General features: G+C 37.0%; 1 protein-coding gene across 4 annotated transcripts in view; it reads left to right on the top strand.

Moving 5' to 3' along the window:
• The window catches only part of LOC145694410 (uncharacterized), a 124,766-nt gene that overhangs the window by 44,494 nt on the left and 57,999 nt on the right, over positions 1-22,273 (top strand). For all 4 annotated transcript variants that reach the window (XM_081770607.1, XM_081770606.1, XM_081770608.1 and 1 more), the window contains exons 15-16: positions 11,266-12,756; positions 14,867-15,034. In XM_081770607.1, coding sequence (XP_081626733.1) covers positions 11,266-12,756; positions 14,867-15,034 — 1,659 coding nt within the window. The remainder of the gene's footprint in view (positions 1-11,265; positions 12,757-14,866; positions 15,035-22,273) is intronic.

The following is a 22,273-nucleotide window of genomic DNA, read 5'->3' as shown; positions in this document are numbered from 1 at the left end:
ATCAAAATGAAAGGTACCATTTAACAAGAATTTTACCTACTTTTTTCCATTACTGACATCTATCTCTTATAAAAGCACATTTCAGATAATTTTGTTGTGTAGATACAACTTGCAAAAACTAAGGTTCTCATTTGCAGTTTCACCGTTCCTTCCCGACCTGCTTCACTCACTAACGGAGAACGTTGGAACGATGATTTTCTAGGAACTAGATTTCCTCCTTTGCATTATTGCACTTTTACTGTAATCATCATCTCCTCTGTTGCAACATTTTCGAGCCCTGGAATGATAAATACCCTCTGTGATTTCCTATATGAGTTATATTCTGTTCATCCGTTATTATCTTCAACCGTTTTCATATTAGTGGTACTGGACGTTTTATCTGATACAGGTAACATATCTTGGCGGCCATTTTGAATACGGTGACCGATATGAAAAATCTTTTGCCACATCGCTTTTTAGTTTTTAAAGATCTATCGAGTGAGGTGTTACTCGGCCCATATTTCCGCCTTTGTTATGTGCCTTTGGTGAAGATCTATCGAATGAGGTATTACTAAATCCATATTTTCGTTTAAAATTTCTAAGTTGGACCTGGGCCCCCATGAAAGGCGGCCCTGGGGGACACCGCGACAACATCATTCGATTTGCTCCATGGGTTTCCTATTTGAGTTTTTGTTTAGTTCATTTATGTTCAATCGTTTTCATATTAGTGCTACTGGACGTTTATCTGATACAGGTAACATATCTAGGCGGTTATTGTGAATATAGTGACCGATATGAAAAATCTTTTGCCACATCGCTTCTTAGTTTTTAAAGATCTATAACCGCTACCAGGTTATAGAAGGATTTTTGTGGACACTCTGTATATTTCGTGAAGACAGTGATTATTATTTTCGATTTATGCTTTATTCTGCAACGCATATAAGTTCTTTCTTTGGTGGGAATTGCTTCTTTCCCACACAATTGGACAAAGAAGTCTTTCATCGTTTTTTCATATATATATTTAAAACATTGATTTTGCTGAGAACATTTCAGTTAGTGACTAACCATTTCAGTGTTTCTCCCTGACTTATTATATGCACAGTATATATTCTGCAGTTATTTGGAACTGAATTAAGTGCTTTCTTTAATCGCTTATGGAAACATTACAATAGATTAGAGAAATACGGGCTGACCAGATGTCCCAGTAGCCGAAGTGGCACCAACTGCGTTGTATTCCAGCCCGTTATCTGTACTTTCTCACGCCAGTGTTATCGCCGTGTCTAGTGCATTATGGGCAGTTGACTAAAATTAACATAAATTGTTTTCCGTATTCTGTTTGTATGTGCATACAGGTGAGTAACTGAGTAATTTTTGAAATGAACTGCCAACACTATTCCGTTGACCATTGCAACCCGTAGCTTGAGCTTGGACGCTCGAGGAGTTTGACTCCAGGTCTGGAAGATGCAACCACGCATCTCGCGTTGAACTTCAAACATAAGTTGTGTTAAGGGGCACAAGCTATTTAGCCGGTGAAGGACGATTTCTTACGGCTAGCCCCAATCAGTGAAATCCCAGGTCCTCAGACCTTGTGCGTTTAAAAAGTTATATACGCGCCCACCAATATCAGTATCCCACTGGGCAGATCTTTTTTTCGAAGATTCACCTTTACGCTGCAGGACTGTTCAGCGTAACAACTGGATTCATCGTGGGACGATCCAGAAAACTTTTCCCCAGTGCGAATCCCCTAAGTGTGCTAATGGTGTGAGCAAAGTATTTATAGTGATACCTGAATTATAATCATTTATATAGAAAGGGCTATATTTCCCGAATAGGGCAAAACGTAATTTCAGCGGCAAAATTTATTAGTGTCCAGTGTTGTGTTCATTTCTCTTCGTTATTTTTTTTCAAAATAGTGTTCTAATAAATAAGTATAGTGTCATTTAACCCAATGTGTTTTCGTTGTTTGTATGAGTGATATTTGTGTGCGTTATGGTCTGGATGACCGTCTGATCGTCCGTGAGGTTTTCGAGACGAGACACCCGAACCTCTCGGCGCCTAATGCTCATATTATTGAGACCGACGAGCTTTTTGGAAACAGTTTATAACCTTTCTTAAAGAGGTCTTCGTCATCCTGTCCAGGTAAGTTAAAGTATCAGAAGTATACTTATTGGTAACACCACGAGCCGAGGACAGCGAACAGAACTACAGGCGGTTACAAATAAATGGCGCCCGAACAGGGACAGAACTCCTGTTGGTTATAGATCTATCGAACGAGGTATTACTCGCCACATGTTTCCATTTAAAATTTTAAAGTTGGGCCCCGGATTCCCTTGAAGAGGGCCCTGGGAGACACCGCGACATCACCATTTGATTTACCCCATGGTATTTCCAATTTCAGTTTTTGTTCAGTTCATTTATGTTCAACCGTTTTAAAGATATTTCCGTGGAAAGATTAAAATGGGCCACCCTTTAGAATGACATAAATTATCCAGTAAACCCAACAGGAATTTTATAGTTAATCTGAAAAAAACTTGAGTGAAAATAGAAATTCTGTAGGAGAAACAAACGCTCCTAATAAAAGTGTACGCACAGTGGTCAGAAGTTCATACCCGATCTCTGGATGTCCTTCAGTACATAGTTTTAGAAATTATGAATCAATTTGAAAACATTTTCCTAGTGCACAAGGAAGGTAATTGTCTGTACGTAATTGAAAACCGTATTCAAATTTATCAATCCATTCCGGAGTCATTATCAAATGAAGACGCGTGGCAAAATACTTATGATAGTTAACTATATTTTGTTCGAAATTCGATTTTTCCTGCCACTTATGTCTTCTGAGCTTTTATGATTCTGTTATTGTCTGATCAAATTGTTTCGTAAAAAAACTTTTGTTGTCACTAGTGAAGCTCCTGAGAATATTAGTTTAACAAATCTAATTTCAAAGTGTCCCAAGAAGTGAATCAAGCGCAAATTGCTGTAGACACATGAAGAAAAGACCATACTCAAAGCAAATACGCAGAATGAAATAGAAATTCGGAATGTATATTAATTACTTAAATTAGTTGGAATATTTTTTTCCTGGAAAAGTGGAGTGGAAAACATAAATTTCACATACTTTTCCGTCGAATTTGTCTTCCCTCTCTCCAGACAACTAAGTTTATTATGCAGTCAAAATGCACATGAAAATGTTCCATAAAAAGATTGCAAGAAAGAGTTAATTGCTTCCAATACAGCATGGCATATACCCTCCTAACTTATCCGTACGTCTCTGCAAATAGCAAATTACTAAATTATTTTTCCACTACTGTAGATTAGGCGCAGTTAGCTCTAGACCTAGACAGTAAATAAAGATCATTATGCGAGGTATGATCGAAACAAAGAAAAATGGTAACAAAGCATAAAACTTTTGTGTTATACACTGTAACTTAACAAAAATTTATTTGTAAATTAATAACATGGCTGTCTTGGCGCAGGTTTGAACACCTTGGATTCTGATCATATATACCCGAGAAGTGGGCATTAAAAATGGTGACTCGTCTGGAAAATTGGTCGAGAGTAGAAGTGAGGTCAGTGTTGCGGTTCCAGTGGTCCAAAAACACTATACCTGCTGACATTCATAGGCAGATTGTGGAGGTGTATGGGGATTGCTAAATTTCAAAGTAAATGTAGGGAAATGGAGTCGTGCCTTTAAAGAAATACGGACCAATATTGTTAATGAGAACTCTGGACACAGCGGTAGATGCAGTACTTCAACCACTGCTGTTAATCTTGGAATGACTAGAGCACCCCTTCTACAGTCCTGACCTAGCCCCAGTGACTTTCACCTTTTCCGTTCTATATATATATATATATCGGGTGTTGCAAAATAAGTGTTACAACTCTTGGGAGGTGACTCAGGGGGCACTGAGACAAGAAAAAAAGTTCTCTTGAACTTTCGGCTATCGGACATAGTTTCGGATCTACAAGGTGCCGAAAACGTGGGAAAATGACTTTCGGACGCCAATAGTTCGGAAACTATCCAACGTAAAGAGGGTGGGTAAAAAATTCACTGAAGAAGTCATACCTGCTGTATTGAATTTTGCCTGTTTCACAATCCTACCATGCACGCGCAAGGGATTCCCTAAAGGAACGTAGGGAATCCCGGATAATCTGCGAGATGAAAATTGGTCTAAATGGATATGAATTGATAAGGTTTCTACCAGGTAACAATAATTCGTTTGTATTAAGTCGATATCTGGAACAAATACAAAATGGCGGACACCTTCATGTCCGTGGTGTGTGGTTACGTAATCACCAGGTACGGATGCTGGCCAACAGTGACGTTCTGAGTACTAAGTGTAACGAATTTGTACTCAAATGCTCAAGAGAGATATCTGGAGTGTCGGTAGAGCACAACAGATGAAGCAGGGTGATTCACATGTGTGGAAACACGTAACAAAAAAATGCCCAGAAATGCACTCATACTCAGTAAACTTGTGTCCAAAGCGCCGGAAATGTAAGGAATAGCATCAAGAACATGAAAACCATTGTCAATTCACCAATAATATTTCATCAATTCGATGCAATATGATGTGCACTGTTGCATATCAATAAGGATGCAACAACTGAGGGCAAATTGAAATTGTGCAAAGGGACTCACTAAGAAACTGGGTAAACTAAATTAATGTCAGTAGTGGGATCGCATGATCGATATTGATATGTGGCCAATGTGTGTGTTGATATCAACATGTAGCTAATGGACAAATGTCAAAATGTCCCACCACTGCTAGGACACCGTCCCACGTGCGAAAACTAGGAAAATAACGTTGTACATTCTGCTATTACATCTGGTGCACTTTTTGCCAGAACGTAACTAGGACACGATTGTATCAATGTCCCTCTTTGTTTGGGACATTGTCCCATAGTCGACACATATGAAAAGATATCTCTTAATCCATGGTTCAAATTCTGATAGAGCGTGAAAATAACAAACTTGTATCATGTCCCACGTCTTCTGGGACATACCACGTACTCGAAATATAGGCAAATACCTCCAGAAATTCATATCTTACACACAGTGCACATGCCAAGACAAAGACGAAAATGAACCAATTTGGCACATGTAACACTACTGCTGGAACACCATACATATGGAAAATAAAACGACATGAGAAATAGGAAGAAACATCTTAAAGCTCTGATTGTTTAAAAGTGTGCAGTAGGAGTAACAAAATGAAACACACAAGCTTGTCGGGAGACTGCACAAGAGCGCTTACGAAACAAAATGGGTGCTCCTCAAAGAAATGAATACAGAGAAAATGAGTCTCCCTCGAAGCCTCAGGGCTAGAGCGCTCGCGTGGTCGCAGTTTCCAATCCAACTGGAGGCCGACGGCCTCAGCTTCAAGACCTAAGTAGTTATTTTGTTATTTTTCGCACGTGGGACGGTGCCCCAGCAGTAGTGGGACATGTTGACGTCTATCCATTAGCTACATGTCAATATCAACACATACATTGGCCGCATTTCAATATCGATTATGCAATCCCACTACTGACATTCATTTAGTTTACGCAGTTTCTTAGTGAGTCCCCTTGCACAATTTCAACTTGGCCTCAGTTGTTGCCTCCTTTTTGGAATGCAACCATGCAGATCACATTGCATACAATTGATGAAATATTATTGGTGAATTGGCAATGGATTTCATGTTCTTGATGCTATTCCTTACATTTCCGACGCTTTGGACACAAGTTTACTGAGTATGAGTGTATTTATGGGCATTTTTTGTTACGTGTTTCCACACATGTTAATCACACTACTTCATCTGTTGTGCTCTACCGACACTCCAGATGTCTCTCTTGAGCATTTGAGTACAAATTCACTACACTTAATACTCAGAACGTCACTGTTGGCCAGCATCCGTACCTGGTGATTATGCAACCACACACAACGGGCATGAAGGTGTCCGCCATTTTGTATGTGTTACAGATATCGACTTAATACAAACGAATTATTGTTACCTGGTAGAAACCCTATCAATTCATATCCATTTAGACCAATTTTCATTTGGCAGATTGTCCGGGATTCCCTACCTTCCTTTGGGGAATCCCTTGCGTGTGCATGGTAGGATTGTGAAACATGCAAAATTCAATACAGCAGGTATGACTTCTTCAGTGAATTTTTTACCCACCCTCTTTACGTTGGATAGTTTCCGAACTATTGGCGTCCGAAAGTCATTTTCCCACGTTTTCGGCACCTTGTAGATCCGAAACTATGTCCGATAGCCGAAAGTTCAAGAGAACTTTTTTTCTTGTCTCAGTGCCCCCTGAGTCACCTCCCAAGAGTTGTAACACTTATTTTGCAACACCCTATATATATATATATATATATATATATATATATATATAGAACGGAAAAGGTGAAAGTCACTGGGGCTAGGTCAGGACTGTAGAAGGGGTGCTCTAGTCATTCCAAGATTAACAGCAGTGGTTGAAGTACTGCATCTACCGCTGTGTCCAGAGTTCTCATTAACAATATTGGTCCGTATTTCTTTAAAGGCACGACTCCATTTCCCTACATTTACTTTGAAATTTAGCAATCCCCATACACCTCCACAATCTGCCTATGAATGTCAGCAGATATAGGCTACAAGAACGTGACGCAGATTTCTATGCAAATCGTATAGAAAACTTTATCTGCCGTTGTGATAAACGGTTGAACAAAAACTGTGATTACATCGGGATCGAATGCCCTCCATCATCAGATGTGTTAAGCGTTCAGCTATGTCTTACACGTAGCCATAATAGGCTTTTTTTTTTTTTTTAGAGGGGGGGGTCATTCCTCTTATATTGACAGACATACGTTTAGAATAAGATAAAACAGCCCCAAGGATATCTCACAAAAACATAAAATAATACAATCAATGAATATCAGTTAAAGATGACTACTATCTAAACACAAACTAGGAGAACTGAAGGTTGAAAAAGCATTTGATTCGGATTTGTTTAACCGTTTAGCCCACGAAGACGCTCTGGATGATATGGATTGATCAATTTTAATGACCTTAATGTGTATGCACCCAGTGGTTTCATCATGGTATGCTGATCCTATTCGATTTACAGGAAGACAAATGTAAGAAAACTAGAATATGTATCACATTTTATCGTATTGCTCCTCATTTACTTCCATCCATAAGTTGTACCGGCCTGGGAAGTCGCTTTCTTCCGTGGAACATGGTAAGGAAAAACATAAATTTACAATGGTTTGACTTTCTTCCTCTGCATTGCTTTTTTGAACATGTTAAGGCCTTTTAGGTTTCGCCATGGGCAAGTAAAGTCAAGTTTTTAAATATGAAGCAAAGCAAATATTACACAGAACATTTAGATCTGGAAATATTGCAGACCGTTGAATTGAATTCTCTCCTTTAACCTAATTATTTATTAAATTATGATCCATGGCGATGACAGAGTGGAGAGTCGTGTCATGGAAAATATTAAAAGCAGTGACAAAGCATACTATGAAACTCTGAGGCCCGGTCCTACCCTGTTTTCTACCGTATATTTTCTTTATCTTTGGTTTCTTATAAAATACTTCAACGTTTCGGTTCTTTCAGTAACAAAACAATAAGTTGGAAACACCTGAAGACTCTTCCGTCTGAGCCTCACCAGCTCGCTAGACATGCTTACGGGCTATGATGCTCAGGGAGCGAAGCTATTATCGCTGGGGTTTGCAAGTATTGGAAGGTGCGAATGCTCGCCTTTGGAAGTTTAGTTTAGCGTTGAAGGCATCTTTCAATGCTAGTATGTTATAAAATATTTTCTTTAGCACAAAGTAAGAAGTGTGTACCATTATGTATTTCTATTAGTGATAATTTGTTTAATTTAGGTATATATATTCTCAGGAGTTATTCAGAGTAGCTGTTCTTTTTTCCTACATGGGGTCTGGACTGCAATAGCTTGTAGAATATAAGTCTAATACATTAAATATATGTATTAAAATTTACCAAACGCTACCGAACAGGTTAAAATAATAATGTTTGTGTGTAATTTTAGTTGAGTTTTCCATTTCATAGAATCAGTGGGATATTTACGATTTTGTTTCGGGGAACTTTGCTTGTTTCAGGAGGGGCTTTACTAACTTTATTCCTGGAAATATGAAAATTCTGCAATATATATGAAACAATAAGAAATTGCGATAAAATTTCGGTGAGTGCTTAAGCTCGGAAGCCACTCCCTTAAATATGCCACTGCATAGAATACAATATTAAATATTTGGCGTTGTTTCCTTCTGAGTTCCTTCTGAGCATTAACATTTCTAGTGAAGTCATTATCACGTGATGCATTAATTAAATACAGTATTGTACTTTTTTTAAAGTGGGAGATGCAAGTAACAAATGCTTATCCAAGAAATTTGACAGTTAACTGTAAGAACGTATTTACTTTTTCTCTCCCTTCATGGGGGCCGCGGTGGCTCAGTGGTAGAGCGTTCACCTCTGGTGCTAGGGGTTCCGGGTTCGATCCCAGCCCCCGCCAAGTGAACTTTGTGGTGGACAAACACCGTGTGCATGGGTTTTCTCGGGGTTCTCCCGTTTCCTCCCACTTTCTTCATTCCACCATTTCATTCATTACTCATCATCACCGTCTCCTTTAGTCTAACCGGCATAACCGTGGGACGTAAAACTCAAAGATTTCATTTCATTTCATTTTCTCTCCCTTCATATTCAAATATGCAGGAAATGAAAACAGCAAGTGAGGAGGAAATTTCCGTCATCCCCCATGCAAATCTCAGACAGAAGAAAATATGAACTGCACTTCAGAATATTTGTAGTGGAGCTAAATTGGAATATTCCATTAATACACATTACGTGCTTTCCCCCATGTAAATATTTGTTGAATAATAATAATAATAATAGACTACTTGTAGTCTACTTTTGCTTATATAAATATTCATTCTTTCTTGTTAAACAAACAAAAAATACTATGTATATATACATATAAATTTAACTCTAAACAGTGTTAGAAATACAGCTAAGAAAGTTCTTTAAAATAAATAAATTTGGTAGTTTCTTTTGTTTAACTCAATAAGGAAAATAGAATTCTGACTATAATTTTTAACATTTTTGATACATTAAGTGTTATTTGTCTTGTTAGTTTGTCGGGCCTACCCTACTTGTGCGATTACGCTTCGCCACTGATTGAAAGAACTGACTATAAACAATACATAATATGAACAAAATCAAATAAAATGTGGTGAGGAGCAAAAAATTTATTTTTTGAGATGAATGTGAATAAGGCGTATGGAGAGACAAACTATACATAAGAAATAAATAAATAAACAAACAAAAAAAAAAAGCACCAACTTACATTTTTATGTGGCTGTTTCTTTTTTAAATCAAATTACGTTTTTAAGACATTTTGAAAGTAGTGATCTTCTTTCTGAGTGGAAGGAGTATCTTGATTTTCGATTTTATCAACTTAACAATGATTTACAGAATAATAAATATATTGTTTCTCTTGTATATTTGATTTTTTTGTTGGCCTCCCTAAAAACAGTTACCGGTACCTTTAATGACATTTCACTTCGAATAATGACAAGAAGAAAGGTGGTGAAAATTAGAACTGTGAAAGCTTTTGCATCACGTCGTGTTTGAAGATCTCTTCTTGAAATTGATTTATAAAAATTGTTTGATTATGTACATAACGTGACATGGATTAAAACAAAATAAAAAAAAAAAAAGTTGTTTACTTTCAACATCTGACTTACAAACTCTGTTTCCTGTAAATCAATATCAACACACCTTCCTATAAATCTTCTAGCCGAGCTCTCTTATGGCTATATTGTTTGCGTACATAGCTTTGAGGTGGGAGATCTGGATTCGATTCTCGGTGAAGGCGCGTGTTCGGATCGCACGTCTTATATACGTAACTACGCTGCTGAAAGGAACTCAAATCAAATTAAAGCAAAAGATTTTGTAGCCATGTTTCTAACTTATCCTGTATGTAATTAGATGAAACAGCTTTATATTAAGAGAAGAACAGCAGATATAGATGGTTATGTATAATATAATCATTAAAGAAATAATTAACACTTCTGACCAGAGTATATATACTTATTTCAGACATTAACTGCAGTTAGTGTCCGATAAAATATAACGTTAATAACTTCCTGTACAAGCTTTGCTTTAGTAGACTTAAATCCAATTAAGTGACCCCGCGTAGCGTAGTCGCTAACGCTCCCCGGGTTCGATTCCTGATGGAGCCACTCGGTCGAAAATGTGTAAAACGCTTTTTCAGGCCAGCCACCCTGCATGAGGTTTTCCTGGGTTTTCCTCATTCACACCAGACAAAATGCCGGGGTGGTACCTAACTTATGGGTCCCAGGCCGCTTCCTTCCTTCCCTTTCCCCGGATAGTGTGCTCGCCGAGGGACGCCATCCCTCAAAACGTGACGGGCTAAATGGCCTTAGATGCCGAAAGCTCAGAAATCTAGTCCCTAATCCCCAATCCTAATCCGATTAAAACTACTCGCTGAGCGAAACAATACTTTTATTGTAAAACTTAATAACGTGTAACAGTTTTGCCAACTACCTACTTGGCTTCATCAAACACTATCTAGTCTGATGTGAAATAGTTTCTAATGAAGCCAAGTGGATAGGTGGCGAAATTGTTACACGTTATTAGTTTTTGCAGTAAACGTATTGATTTGCTCAGCGAGTACTTTAAATCGGATTTAAGTCTACTAAAACAAAACTTGTACAGGAAGATATTAACGTTATTTTTATCAGACACTAACGGCAGTTAATGTCTGATGAAGATAACGTTATGTTCTCGAAACTGTTACACTGTATTTTAGTTGTAATAAATAAGTATATTTACTACTCTGGTCAGAAGTGATATTTCTTTCTTTAGTGAATTCCAGAGTCGTGATGGATAGAGTTAAATGTAACCATCTTTATTATTATTATTATATTATTATTATTATTATTATTATTATTATTATTATTATTATTATTATTATTATTATTATTATTATTATTATTATTATTATTAGTGTTTTTCGTAAATTTTTATTTTTAGTATGAGATTGAAAATCGTATATAAGATTTTCGTTTGTAGATTTCTCTTCTTTTCTTTTCTAGGTGTAAATTTCAGATTGTATTCGTTATTTTATAGGAAATCTGTTATTATGTGTAGTTCTTATGTATGTTGTAGTTACGCGATTAATGTATACCTTAGTTATATGTATGTAAATATAATTTTGGTTGAAGATATACATTTAAGATTTTATTTATTTATTTATTTATGGTTCTTTCAGAAAAGAAGATAAATTACGTGGAGAAGGAACTGACTAATCTGGAATTACTGGCTCTCAGACAGTTAGAAGTAATATCGGATAATATCATAGAAAAAGCCAATCGAGAACGCAAGCCATTGACCCTGGATGATCTCCAACCGTTGTTTGCCCTGATGGGACGATGTAAACAAATTCAAGCCGATGTGGCAATTAAAATAGAGTCATTAGCGTATCAACACAACATAATGTTTGGTTCACGCAAGTATTATGTAGACTTAACAGAAGCGTTGCTGCAAAGCCATGCTAAAGTTTCCGCATGTATAGAAAGATTATGGATGAAACTACAAGAAGAGGATAATGTCGAATTGTTTACTGTTGAGGAACTCAGTTCCTTGTTGGATGTTATGGTGTATGAAGGCAGGAATCTAGACCTTTTGATTGACGTTCTCAATATGATTAAAAACGGAAATATTCCCTTAGATGAGAGTAAATTTTATCCCAACTGCAAAGCTTACTTTTGTTATTGGATAGCCTTGATAACAATGGAAATTCTGGAAGAAAAAAACATTTTGTTGCAGAATGTGGCAACTGTTAGCGATGATGACGCTATACATGGACATGTTCTTTTCAGCAATAAAAATGGCGATGTCCCAGTTAACCTATTAGGATCACCAGATACTCCCAAGAGAACAGATGGCTTAATGTTAACTCCACTTATTAAAGAGGTGAAAAATAAAGAAGAAAAATTGCAAAAGGTTTTGAGGACTACACCGAACGCAGATTTTCCTTCGTTACAAGAAGCAAAACTTGTCAATTTTATGCCTGATAAGGACGTAGATGATGAAGACACAGCTCTGTATCTTGATCGTAATAAGAACTTATTACCACGTGTGTATGGTGAAATGAGAAGTTTGAACGGTCTTCTTGTGTTAATGAAGGTGACCTGGCCTGAACCAGATGAAACAGAAGAATCAGAGCACGATAAACTTTGTACTGATCGATTTATAGCACAGTTTGATTGTGATGTTACATGGAGAGTTGATATTTTCACAAATCTTGTTACTTTCAGAAGAATTAAACACGCTCTGATCTCAGCAACAACTGGAAATCTACCAAATTGGAAATATCTGGTTTTGTTTCTGCTTGTGCCAAACTTTGAGCCACCAACAAGCTCTGATAGCAGTGAAACCTCAAGTGAAAGTGGTATTTCCAAATCGGAAGCATCATCTTCGGAATCAAGCCAACACCAGGATCACAGCTCCGATACCAACGATAGTGGCGTTTTAAATACAGCTCCTTCCGTATGTACACAGTCGAACCAAAATTCAGATTTAGACCCTGAGACTCTTCTTAAAGAATTATTACAACAAAGTTCTTCGTCGCAGCACTGGAACTACAAAACTGAAGCCGAAGAACTTTTTATGAAAGGTGTTCCTAAACTGAATGAAAGTCAGCAGCGAGCTGTAGCAGCTGCAAGGGAAGCTAGAATTACAGTCATACAAGGTCCACCAGGTAAGATTATAATTATCTTTTAAGTATATACCACTATTACCATCACCTACATCATTGTCATCATCAGTATTAAGTCATCACTAGTAGGACAGTTACCACAAGTTACATCTTCCACGAAGTACGGTTGTCTGGTAATACCTTGACATAAGAATCCCTTTGTAATATAGTTCATCGTAGTCATATTCTTACCTTCTGATGGGTGGCACGATGGCTTAGTGGTAAAGCGCTTACCTCTGGTGTATGGAATCCCTGTGTTCGATCCCGGGCCAAGTAAGTTTGTGGTGGACAGCATCGTGTTCTTGGGTTTTCTCGGTGTACTCCCGTTTCATTCCACTTTCTCATTCCACCAATTCTTCCATCATCATTCACTTGTTTTATCATCGTCTGCTTTAGCCTTATAGGCATAATACTGGGACGTTAAATTGAAAAATTTCATTTAACCATACTAAGAATACTGGATTATCCATATTATAAGGATTATCCTTATAATAATACTGAGACTCAGGGATGAATCCAGGGCGGGGGGGGGGGGCGGCGATTGGGGCGATCCCTTCTTCCCAGAAGAGGAAACTTTTTTTTAATATTTTATATATAAATAAAACCCATCCCTGAGTTTGACGCTCTTAAAAGTAGCTCTAACTACCAGCATTACAACCCCCTCCCCCAGAAGTCCGTCCTGGATCCGCCCCTGCTGAGACTGCTCCGAAATTCCATTCGGATTCTTTCCATTTTTCCAGTGTATAAGAATCAAAACCCTCAATCCTTGCCTAAGTCAAACAGCATGTGCAGTACCCTTAGAAAGCCAAAAATAAGGCAGTCGTAACTCTGTGCTTGTCGTGTATCACGCAATGAAAAAGCTGGCTGGCAGGCAGATTTCCTTCATATACTGGAGTTTTGTCGATTGGAAGTAGTATTTACAGTAGTACAGAGAATGTCCGAAAAGTAACGAAACTTTTTTTCCTTTACAAATAATCACTAACGCCATCTGTTGAAGCAACGTATCATCGGAAAGCTGGATATCTGCTCCACAAAACAAGACCACAATCATGAGAACCGATTTACGGAGTGTGAAGTTATAGCAGGAAACGTGAGTGTATCTTTTGTCACATCGTCACAAAAAACACGATGGAGCAAAGAACCAATTTTGTTTCAAGCCAGGTAAAACATTTACATATACATTGGGAATGATGAAACAAGTGTATGGTGATGAGTGCTTATCTCGTACACGTGTATTCGAGTAGTAAACGCGATTCCGGGATTGCCGTGAGTCCTTGGAAGACGACTGAAAGCCAGGCAGACCGAGAAACAAAAATCGCGATGAGTTGGTGGAACAAGTGGGTGAAATGATTGCCCACGATGTGCATTCGACTATGAGATGAATGGCGGAGAAATTAAGTACGACTACAGACATGATTCACGAAATTTTGACAAAGAATTTAAATAAACGGAAAATCTGTGCTCAATTTGCCCCGCCCACCTTACCGCAGACCCGTTGCAGTTCGTGATTTTTTGGCTAAAAATCAAATCTGTGCGCTTCCACATCCTCCGTATTCGCCTGCTTTATCACCGTGTGACTATTTCCTATTTCCAAAATTAAAATTGGCCATGAAAGAAACATTTTATGACAATACTACATACGTGTGCCGTGACGAGGGTTATTGATGCGATTCCGAAAAAGGGACATTAAATACTCTATGTTGGTATTGGTTGAACGTGCCCAGCGGTGTTTTGATGCGGAAGGGATGTATTTTGAATAAGAAGAACAAATTGTTTATTATTATTATTATTATTTATTTAAAAAGTTCCGTTATTTTTTCGACATTCTGTGTACTTCAATAATAATAAAACTTCTGTTGAGTTTAATTCTTAACTATTGACACACTTCATTATAAAGTAGGGTTTGACGTGTCACTTGGAACCAAGTTTCGGTTTCACTCTTGTATACAAAGTATTTATAAATTTTTATACGCAAAGTTATTTAAAGAGTAAATAAATAAAGAAAAGAAAATTTTAAAAATGTAGACGACTAGTCAACTGCTAAATAGGAAATAGTTTTTCTTGAGTAGAGCCTTTTCTAATAATAAAATATAATTTTGATATATTTTCGTAGGAACCGGAAAAACGTTCACATCTGCTGTAATTATTCTTCAGTGGCTGAAGAACCAGTCAGGTCAAATTCTGGTTGCTGCCGAGACAAATGAAGGTGTTAATAATATCATACGCAAATGTCTTGATGTTGGTATAGAGGCACAACAGATAATTCGTGTCGGAGTTACAGGTGAGAATTTAATAATTTAGGTTATAGTAACGTTATGGATGAGTTAAAAAGTACGAAATATATATCTATGTTCTAAACTGCTATAATGAAAAGGTTATAATATTTATTTATAGATACAAGCAGAAAGTAGAATAAATTTCTTTTCTTTTTTGAATTTGTAAAGGACAGTTGACTAGTTCGAAAGAAGTAAATTTTCACGACTTTATCATCTCGTAGGTATTCTGCCATTATATGCAGATTACTTGCTGCAACTGAGAAGCTTCCATGCTCCACGGTCTTCCGCTAACCTCTTCGTCCTCACGCACGATTTTTCTGATTTGATGTCATCCATTAATTGTAGTCTCCTTCGCCCTCTCCCTCCCTTTCCTGCCACCATACCTTCTTAGACGTCTCTCATGGTACGGTTCTTCTTAGTCCATGTTCCAGCCAGTTTCTCTTCCTCTTCTTAATAATATATAAAATTATTCTTTTTACCCTACACTTTCCAACACTCTCATTCGTTTTCCGCTCGACCCAACTAATTCTCTCCATTCTTCTCAACACCCACGTTTCGAAAGTTTCGAATCGTTTTTCGTCATTTTCGCGTAGTGTTCGTTTCTGCCACATATAGCACAATACTCTACACGAAGCATTTTAAGATGATTTTTCTCAACTGTTTATTCAGGGTCTCATAAAATAGTATTTTCTTCCTCCTAAAGCAGGGTACCTACTGGTCTGGGAAATCAGGGAAGTCAGGGAAAATGGTGCAGGTCAGGGAAACTAAGGGAAAAAGACTGGAAATCGGGGAAAGTCAGGGAAATTTTATAAAATATCTTTTTTCTAACAGTAATTGTCCATCAATTTCAGCTTAGCCAACCATTAATGATCACAGTATGGAACGTTGACCATTTGAGAGAGTGATTAAGTGTGGAAGTGTGATTCTCGCTGCTCCACAAAGGAGCAACAAAAAGTGGGAAAAAGTCTAAGTAGTGCGAAGTGCTTTATATCAGTGAATGCGTAAACTTTTGGTGAACACTATAGTGTAAAGCATATAAAATTTAGAACAGTGGCTCCAAGATATAAGCCCAAAACTACACGAAAATTTTCCTATTTAAATACATTGTAATAAATATACAGCATACATGTGGCAATAAGTTTCTAAAAAGTAAAAACAAACAGCTCAGCAGTTTGTGTCAGTGATCGAAGATCAACCAGTGAATGAACTTCCAAGTGCGGCTCGTTATCTAGAGCACATAGGAACATCACTCCGGTGAGTAACTTGGAAATTTTTCACTTTTCTGGACTTAGAACTATTTCAAGCATGGAGAGGTACACCATGGGCTTATAATCTAACTTTGGGACACTATGGCACATGGACCGAAAGGGCCAGGGACCTGAAACATTGGAGGTGGGTCCTCAACCCCCCTCACTCCCTCTATCCCCCATCTCCTACCCTTCCCGAATTATAGTCGACCAAAATTATTTGTCTTGACCTTTGACCCTTTTTTTTTTTTGGAGAAATATCGGTATCCCCTCCCCCGACTTTTCTCTTTTTTTTTCTTTTTTTCGTTTTCCGAAAAAAAAGCAGCTTCGCGTAACCCCCCAGAAAAACCTACCCTTCTCAGGTCTCCCCTTTCGGAAAGTGTGTCCAAAGTGTCCCTATCAAGTCTCGAGTTAATCGGTACACACACACACACAAAAAAAAAACTTTTGTTCATTATAATTATTTAAGTGTACTACGAATATTGACATTATACTACATAGTGATTTAAAAAACTTGTACACAGACATCTATAATAGGCTATCCGAAAATGGCGATGTATCGTTCTCCCCCGGGGACACCATCCAGAGACCAGTCTCCAATCAACCCTGCAATACGACTTACAAGAGCAGAAGAAAATGAACAAAGAAAAAGAGCACGAGAGGAGTCTACAGCACTAGAAGAGCCAACTAAGGGAAAGACAACCGAGGATTTGGAATTCGACACAATGGGACAGCTAGACCAAGAAATGAATTACATAGAAAACTTATTGGACTGGAAAAAGATAGGGAAGTCCCACCTCGAAAAATTAAAAAAGAGAGCGGTAGTCTGGGTCAAGGATAGGGCCCAGTTACTTGGAAGGCTAGACCAAATGGAGAAAATAAATGTCAAGCTTCAAGAAAAATACGACAACCTTCAAAAAGAAAAATTAATAACAGAAATGGAAATGATGTCGGGACAAAAAGGTGGTCGCATCGAAGACAAAAAGCAAATGGAAGAATTAAGGCAAAAGAATACAAAACTAGAGAAAGAAATAGAGGAATTAAAGGATGAGAAGGCAGAAATTAAAAACGACAGAGACAGGCAATATAAACGGCTTGAAACAGAAATCCAAGAAATAACGGAAAGTAGAAACGAGCTAAAGAAACAATTACAAGAAAAAACGAAACAAGTACACAAACTGCAGGATGAATACAAATATCTGGAGAAAAAATACGAGCAAGTAAAGGAGGAGTTAATACAGACACAACAATCTTTTGGCAGAGAGGAGATAGCATGGGAGAAACAGAAAAATATCTACAGGGACAAGATTGAAGAATTAAGAAACAAACAGGGAACCGACACAGACGCAGTAATACACGAAATACAGGCACTAACAAAAAAGATTGAAGAAAAGCAGGAAAAGATGGAAACAGATGAGGGACAAACGTGGTCGGAAGTAGTGAGAGGGAGAAAAGTAACAGAGAAAGAAAAGAAAATCCTAGAAGTAACAGCTAAAACGAAACCTACCTTAATATTTAGACCCAACGAAGGGGAGACAGTTAAACAAACTGTTCAAAGACTAACAGAAACAATAGATCCAAGGAAAGAAAAGTTAAAAATAACTGGCATGCGTACGACAAAGGATATTGTGGTATTGGAAACCGCAACAAAAGAAGACCTAAACAGGATAAAGGATAAAGAACAAATAAAAAGAGATTTCAAGTTTGAGGAAAGTAGGAAACGAAACCCATTGATGATAGTGTATGGCGTACCGGCTGAAATAAAAGACAACGACCTCATAGAAGCTATCATCCAACAGAACTTTGAGGAGGAAGAATTAGCGGAAGCCCAGAACATAAAGGCAAGATTTAGAGCTGGTAAGAGAGGGCAAAAGAAATGCCACCTGGTTATAGAGGTCACACCAAACATAAGGAAAATGTTGATTAATAAAGATCGCATATATATCGATTATGAATCACATAAAGTTAAAGATTTCATTGTGGTACCACAATGTTACACGTGCCAAGAATTTGGCCACATCACGAAATATTGCGAAAGCAAGGACAAAGTACGATGCAGATATTGCGGATCCCTTCGCCACAAAAGTGAAGACTGTGAAGATAAAGGCAAAAAGGTATGCATTCCATGTAAACTCAGACACAAAATATGCCAAACTCCAAATACGGAAGAATGTGTTTCATATCGGGTAGCGCGTGAAAGGATAATCAGTAAAATAAATTATGGATAAAGGACACAAAGAAGTATGCAAGAAAAAGAAAAACAAATCACCAAGCAAGGCCAAAAGGGACAAAAAACGTTTGGAGGAATTTTTGGATAGAAAAAGAAGAGCTATGGTATCTACAAAGGATAAATGTATACAAACTGAAATAGAAAAAGATAATAATACTATTAAGAAACCACCTGACATATATTGGAAGAAAAAAGACAAAGGAACTATTCCAGATCCAGCAGCAGAAGAAAAAACAACACTTAAGATAAATTTTGTGAATGGCGAGCAGAAATATTTATTTCCAATCAAAGAAGAACCAATTCAAGATAACAAAATTACATCAACTCAATCTCCGAAAGAAGCAGAAAATACGAAACCAATTTTGATGGAACCAAGACAATTATATGATAATATGAGCCATCAATATAGATTAGCCAAATTGGAGGACAAGAACATTCTTAGTGTGGCATTTCGACAAGTAATTAGAGATCTACATGACAAGGGACGGACGATAACATACCCTACGCTAGAAGAAATCGATAGAATAGAACTGAGAACATACGATCTTCCCGCTAATGGATGGGAGTTAGTAGATTTAATAAATGAAGTATATGAGAGAAGAGGTATACACTGGGAATTAGAGAACGTATACAAACAGATGGTGAACGCCCACGGCAGAATTTGTTTCGACTACAGCAAAACTGGTATGGACGCCTTTGTATATACCAAACATGCTTAACAGCTTACTAACATTAAAAATTGCACAAAACAACTCGCATAGGTCGAAACTCGCGACAATGGAAGCAAGAAGATTTGTGGAAACAACAAATATCGATTTAATCGCTCTACAAGAACCATATACTTATAATAACAGATTAGTAGCTTTCCCAGCATCAGCGAGAATAATTTATGGTGGTGAGGCCTCCCTAGCAGTGATTGTGATCATGAACAAAAATCTAGAAGTATTAAAAATCTCACAATACTGTGATAATTGGACTGTATGTGTTGAAATTACACAAGGAACTGATTCAATCTGGCTAATCAATTCTTATTTTCAATATAGTAAGGAAATTAAACCATTTCTAAATAAACTACAGCAAATAATCAGACAAAACCCTGGGAAAAAGATCATAATAATGTTAGATTCAAACGCCAAGAACATAGCCTGGGGTTCACCATATACCGATCAAAGAGGAGAGGAATTGGGAGATTTTATCATGCAAAACGATCTTGCAATTATAAATACTGGAAACAAGCCAACCTTCGTAGGATCAAGAGGTGAATCATTTATAGACATAACAATCAGCACAATAAACATTATGGACAAAATAGAAAATTGGATGGTTCACGATAAACAAACTACCAGTGACCACGAAGTCATAACCTTCGACGTAAAAATGGATAAAGGAAGGAATAAAGAAAGATTAAATATAAAGAAAATAGATTGGGAAGTTTTTAAAGACAAGCTAGACCTCCCCCAATTAGAACAAACAGAAGATGCTAACAACATGGTAATAAAGGTAGAAGAAGCCACAATAACCGCGATAAGAGAATCCACTCTGAAATTAGGGCAAAATGTAGGATACGGTGGCTTTTGGAAACCAAAATTGGAAAGATTAAAAAAATTGGTAAAAGCAAGAAGAAAAAGTTATCAGGCAACCCTAGAACCGAGGCTCAAAAATATTAGGCTCCAAAATTATAGAAAGGTAAAGGATGAATATGAACAGGCGGTATTACTGGAGAAAAAACGAAGTTGGGAACTGTTTCTGGCGAAAAACATAGAAATGGATCCTTGGGGTTTTCCATATAAATTAATTATGCAAAAGATTAATCCTACAACATTATGCACAATTAAAAATGCAGATGAAACGTATACAAAAACAAGAGAAGAAACACTAGACAAATTAATGCAGAAATTTTTTCCTAAGGATACGGTGGAAGATGATACAATGGGACAGATGCAGCTAAGAAGAAATCATGCAAGAGAAGCAACAGTAGTAGATGTGGACGACTCCGAATTGGTATCAAATGATGAAGTAGAAAAAATTATAAAGAAACTAAAAACAGGTAAGGCCCCAGGCCTCGATGAAATAACAAATGAAATATATAAAAGGAATAAAGATATATGGGTCCCTTACTTAACAAGACTTTACAACATATTGTTAAAGAAACAAACATTCCCAAATGAATGGAAAATTTCGAAGTTAATTATACTACTTAAGAGCCTGGACAGAGACCCCTTAGAAATTGGTGCCTACAGACCAATATGTTTACTAAAGAACATAAGCAAAATTTATGAGAGAGTTATAGCTAATAGGATAAACAAGTATAGAAATACACAGAATGACACCCTACAATATGGTTTTAGAGCAGGAAGATCGACTGAGGATGCACTGAATGTTTTTAAAGAACAAATACAAAATAGTAGCTACCAAAAGAAATATGCTCTAGCGTTGTTTGTTGACATTGAGGGAGCATTCGATAATCTATGGATACCAGCGTTATTAGAGAATTTGAAGAAATTAAGGCTTCCACAATATCTGCAAAACGTAATAAAAGATTATTTCCAACACAGAAAAATAGTTATACAAACAGAAATGGGAGATAAAGAAATACAAAATGAAAAGGGCTGTCCACAAGGTTCAATCTTGGGACCCCTGATGTGGGATATACAACTACAGCCTTGCCTGGAGAAAATGGCAAAGAATGAGTCAATAGATAGAATCATAGCCTTTGCTGATGATATTGTAATAATAACCTCGGCAAATTCCAGAAGAGAAATAGAAACAAAAACTAACCAAGTAGTGGAAAGTCTATATAACTGGTGCTCTGAAAATAAATTAAAGCTATCAGCGAAAAAAACTAAGTTTATGCTTTTTGGAACCAAATTAACTAGGGAACCACAAATAAAAATATTAAATCAAAAAATAAAAAGAGTAACAGAATTTAAATACTTAGGCGTAACAATAGATGAAAATTTAAACTTTGAGAAACATGTACAATATATAGTTGAAAAAAGTAATAAAATTGCCAACAAACTAATGACAACTGGCAAAAATACATACAAGTTACCAAATAAAATATTAAAGCTATACCATGATACAATACTATGTGCGACTATGGCACACGCTTCAAGTCTATGGGTACATCGAATTTTCGAGAACAAAAAAATTAGAGATTCCATAAATAGACCTCAAAGAAATTTACTTATAAGACTAAGTGGAGCCTTTAACACAGTGCCAAATGAAGCATTATGTATACTACTACATATAAAACCACTACATCTGGTAATACTACAAAGAGCAGCATTCTACTGGCTAAAAAAGAAAGAAAACGAAAAGCTAATAGATCTTCTTGGCAAGGCAGTAACAACAAAGAAGGAGATCGAAGAAACTATAGAAGAAATATGGAACTTAGAATGGACAAACTCAAACAAATCAAGAAGATTATGGGATATTATTCCAACAATTAATAAAAGGAAAAAGTTAAAACATCTAGATCCAAGTCCAGGTGTCATTCACTTTCTAAGTGGGCACGGCCCCTATGAAACTTACCTGTATAGAATAAAGGCCAAAGAAAATACAATTTGTGAATGCGGCGAAATTGGAACACCAGAGCACCACATCTTTTGGTGCCCTCTGACAGAAGATGTAATACCAGAGAGGGAAAATATCAGACGTAAAAATCTAATACAAATAATCGAAAACGAAAATGATTTTAACATCTTAAAGCGAATAGCAAACAGCTATTCTGAAATAAGAAGAAGAACTTATTACAATGAAAACGA

This window comes from Thermobia domestica, chromosome 9, assembly GCF_964235325.1.
Source record: "Thermobia domestica chromosome 9, izTheDome1.hap1.1, whole genome shotgun sequence".
Classification (NCBI taxonomy): domain Eukaryota; kingdom Metazoa; phylum Arthropoda; class Insecta; order Zygentoma; family Lepismatidae; genus Thermobia; species Thermobia domestica.
Note: the sequence above shows the minus strand (reverse complement) of the source record. Positions and strands in the feature narration are given on the sequence as shown.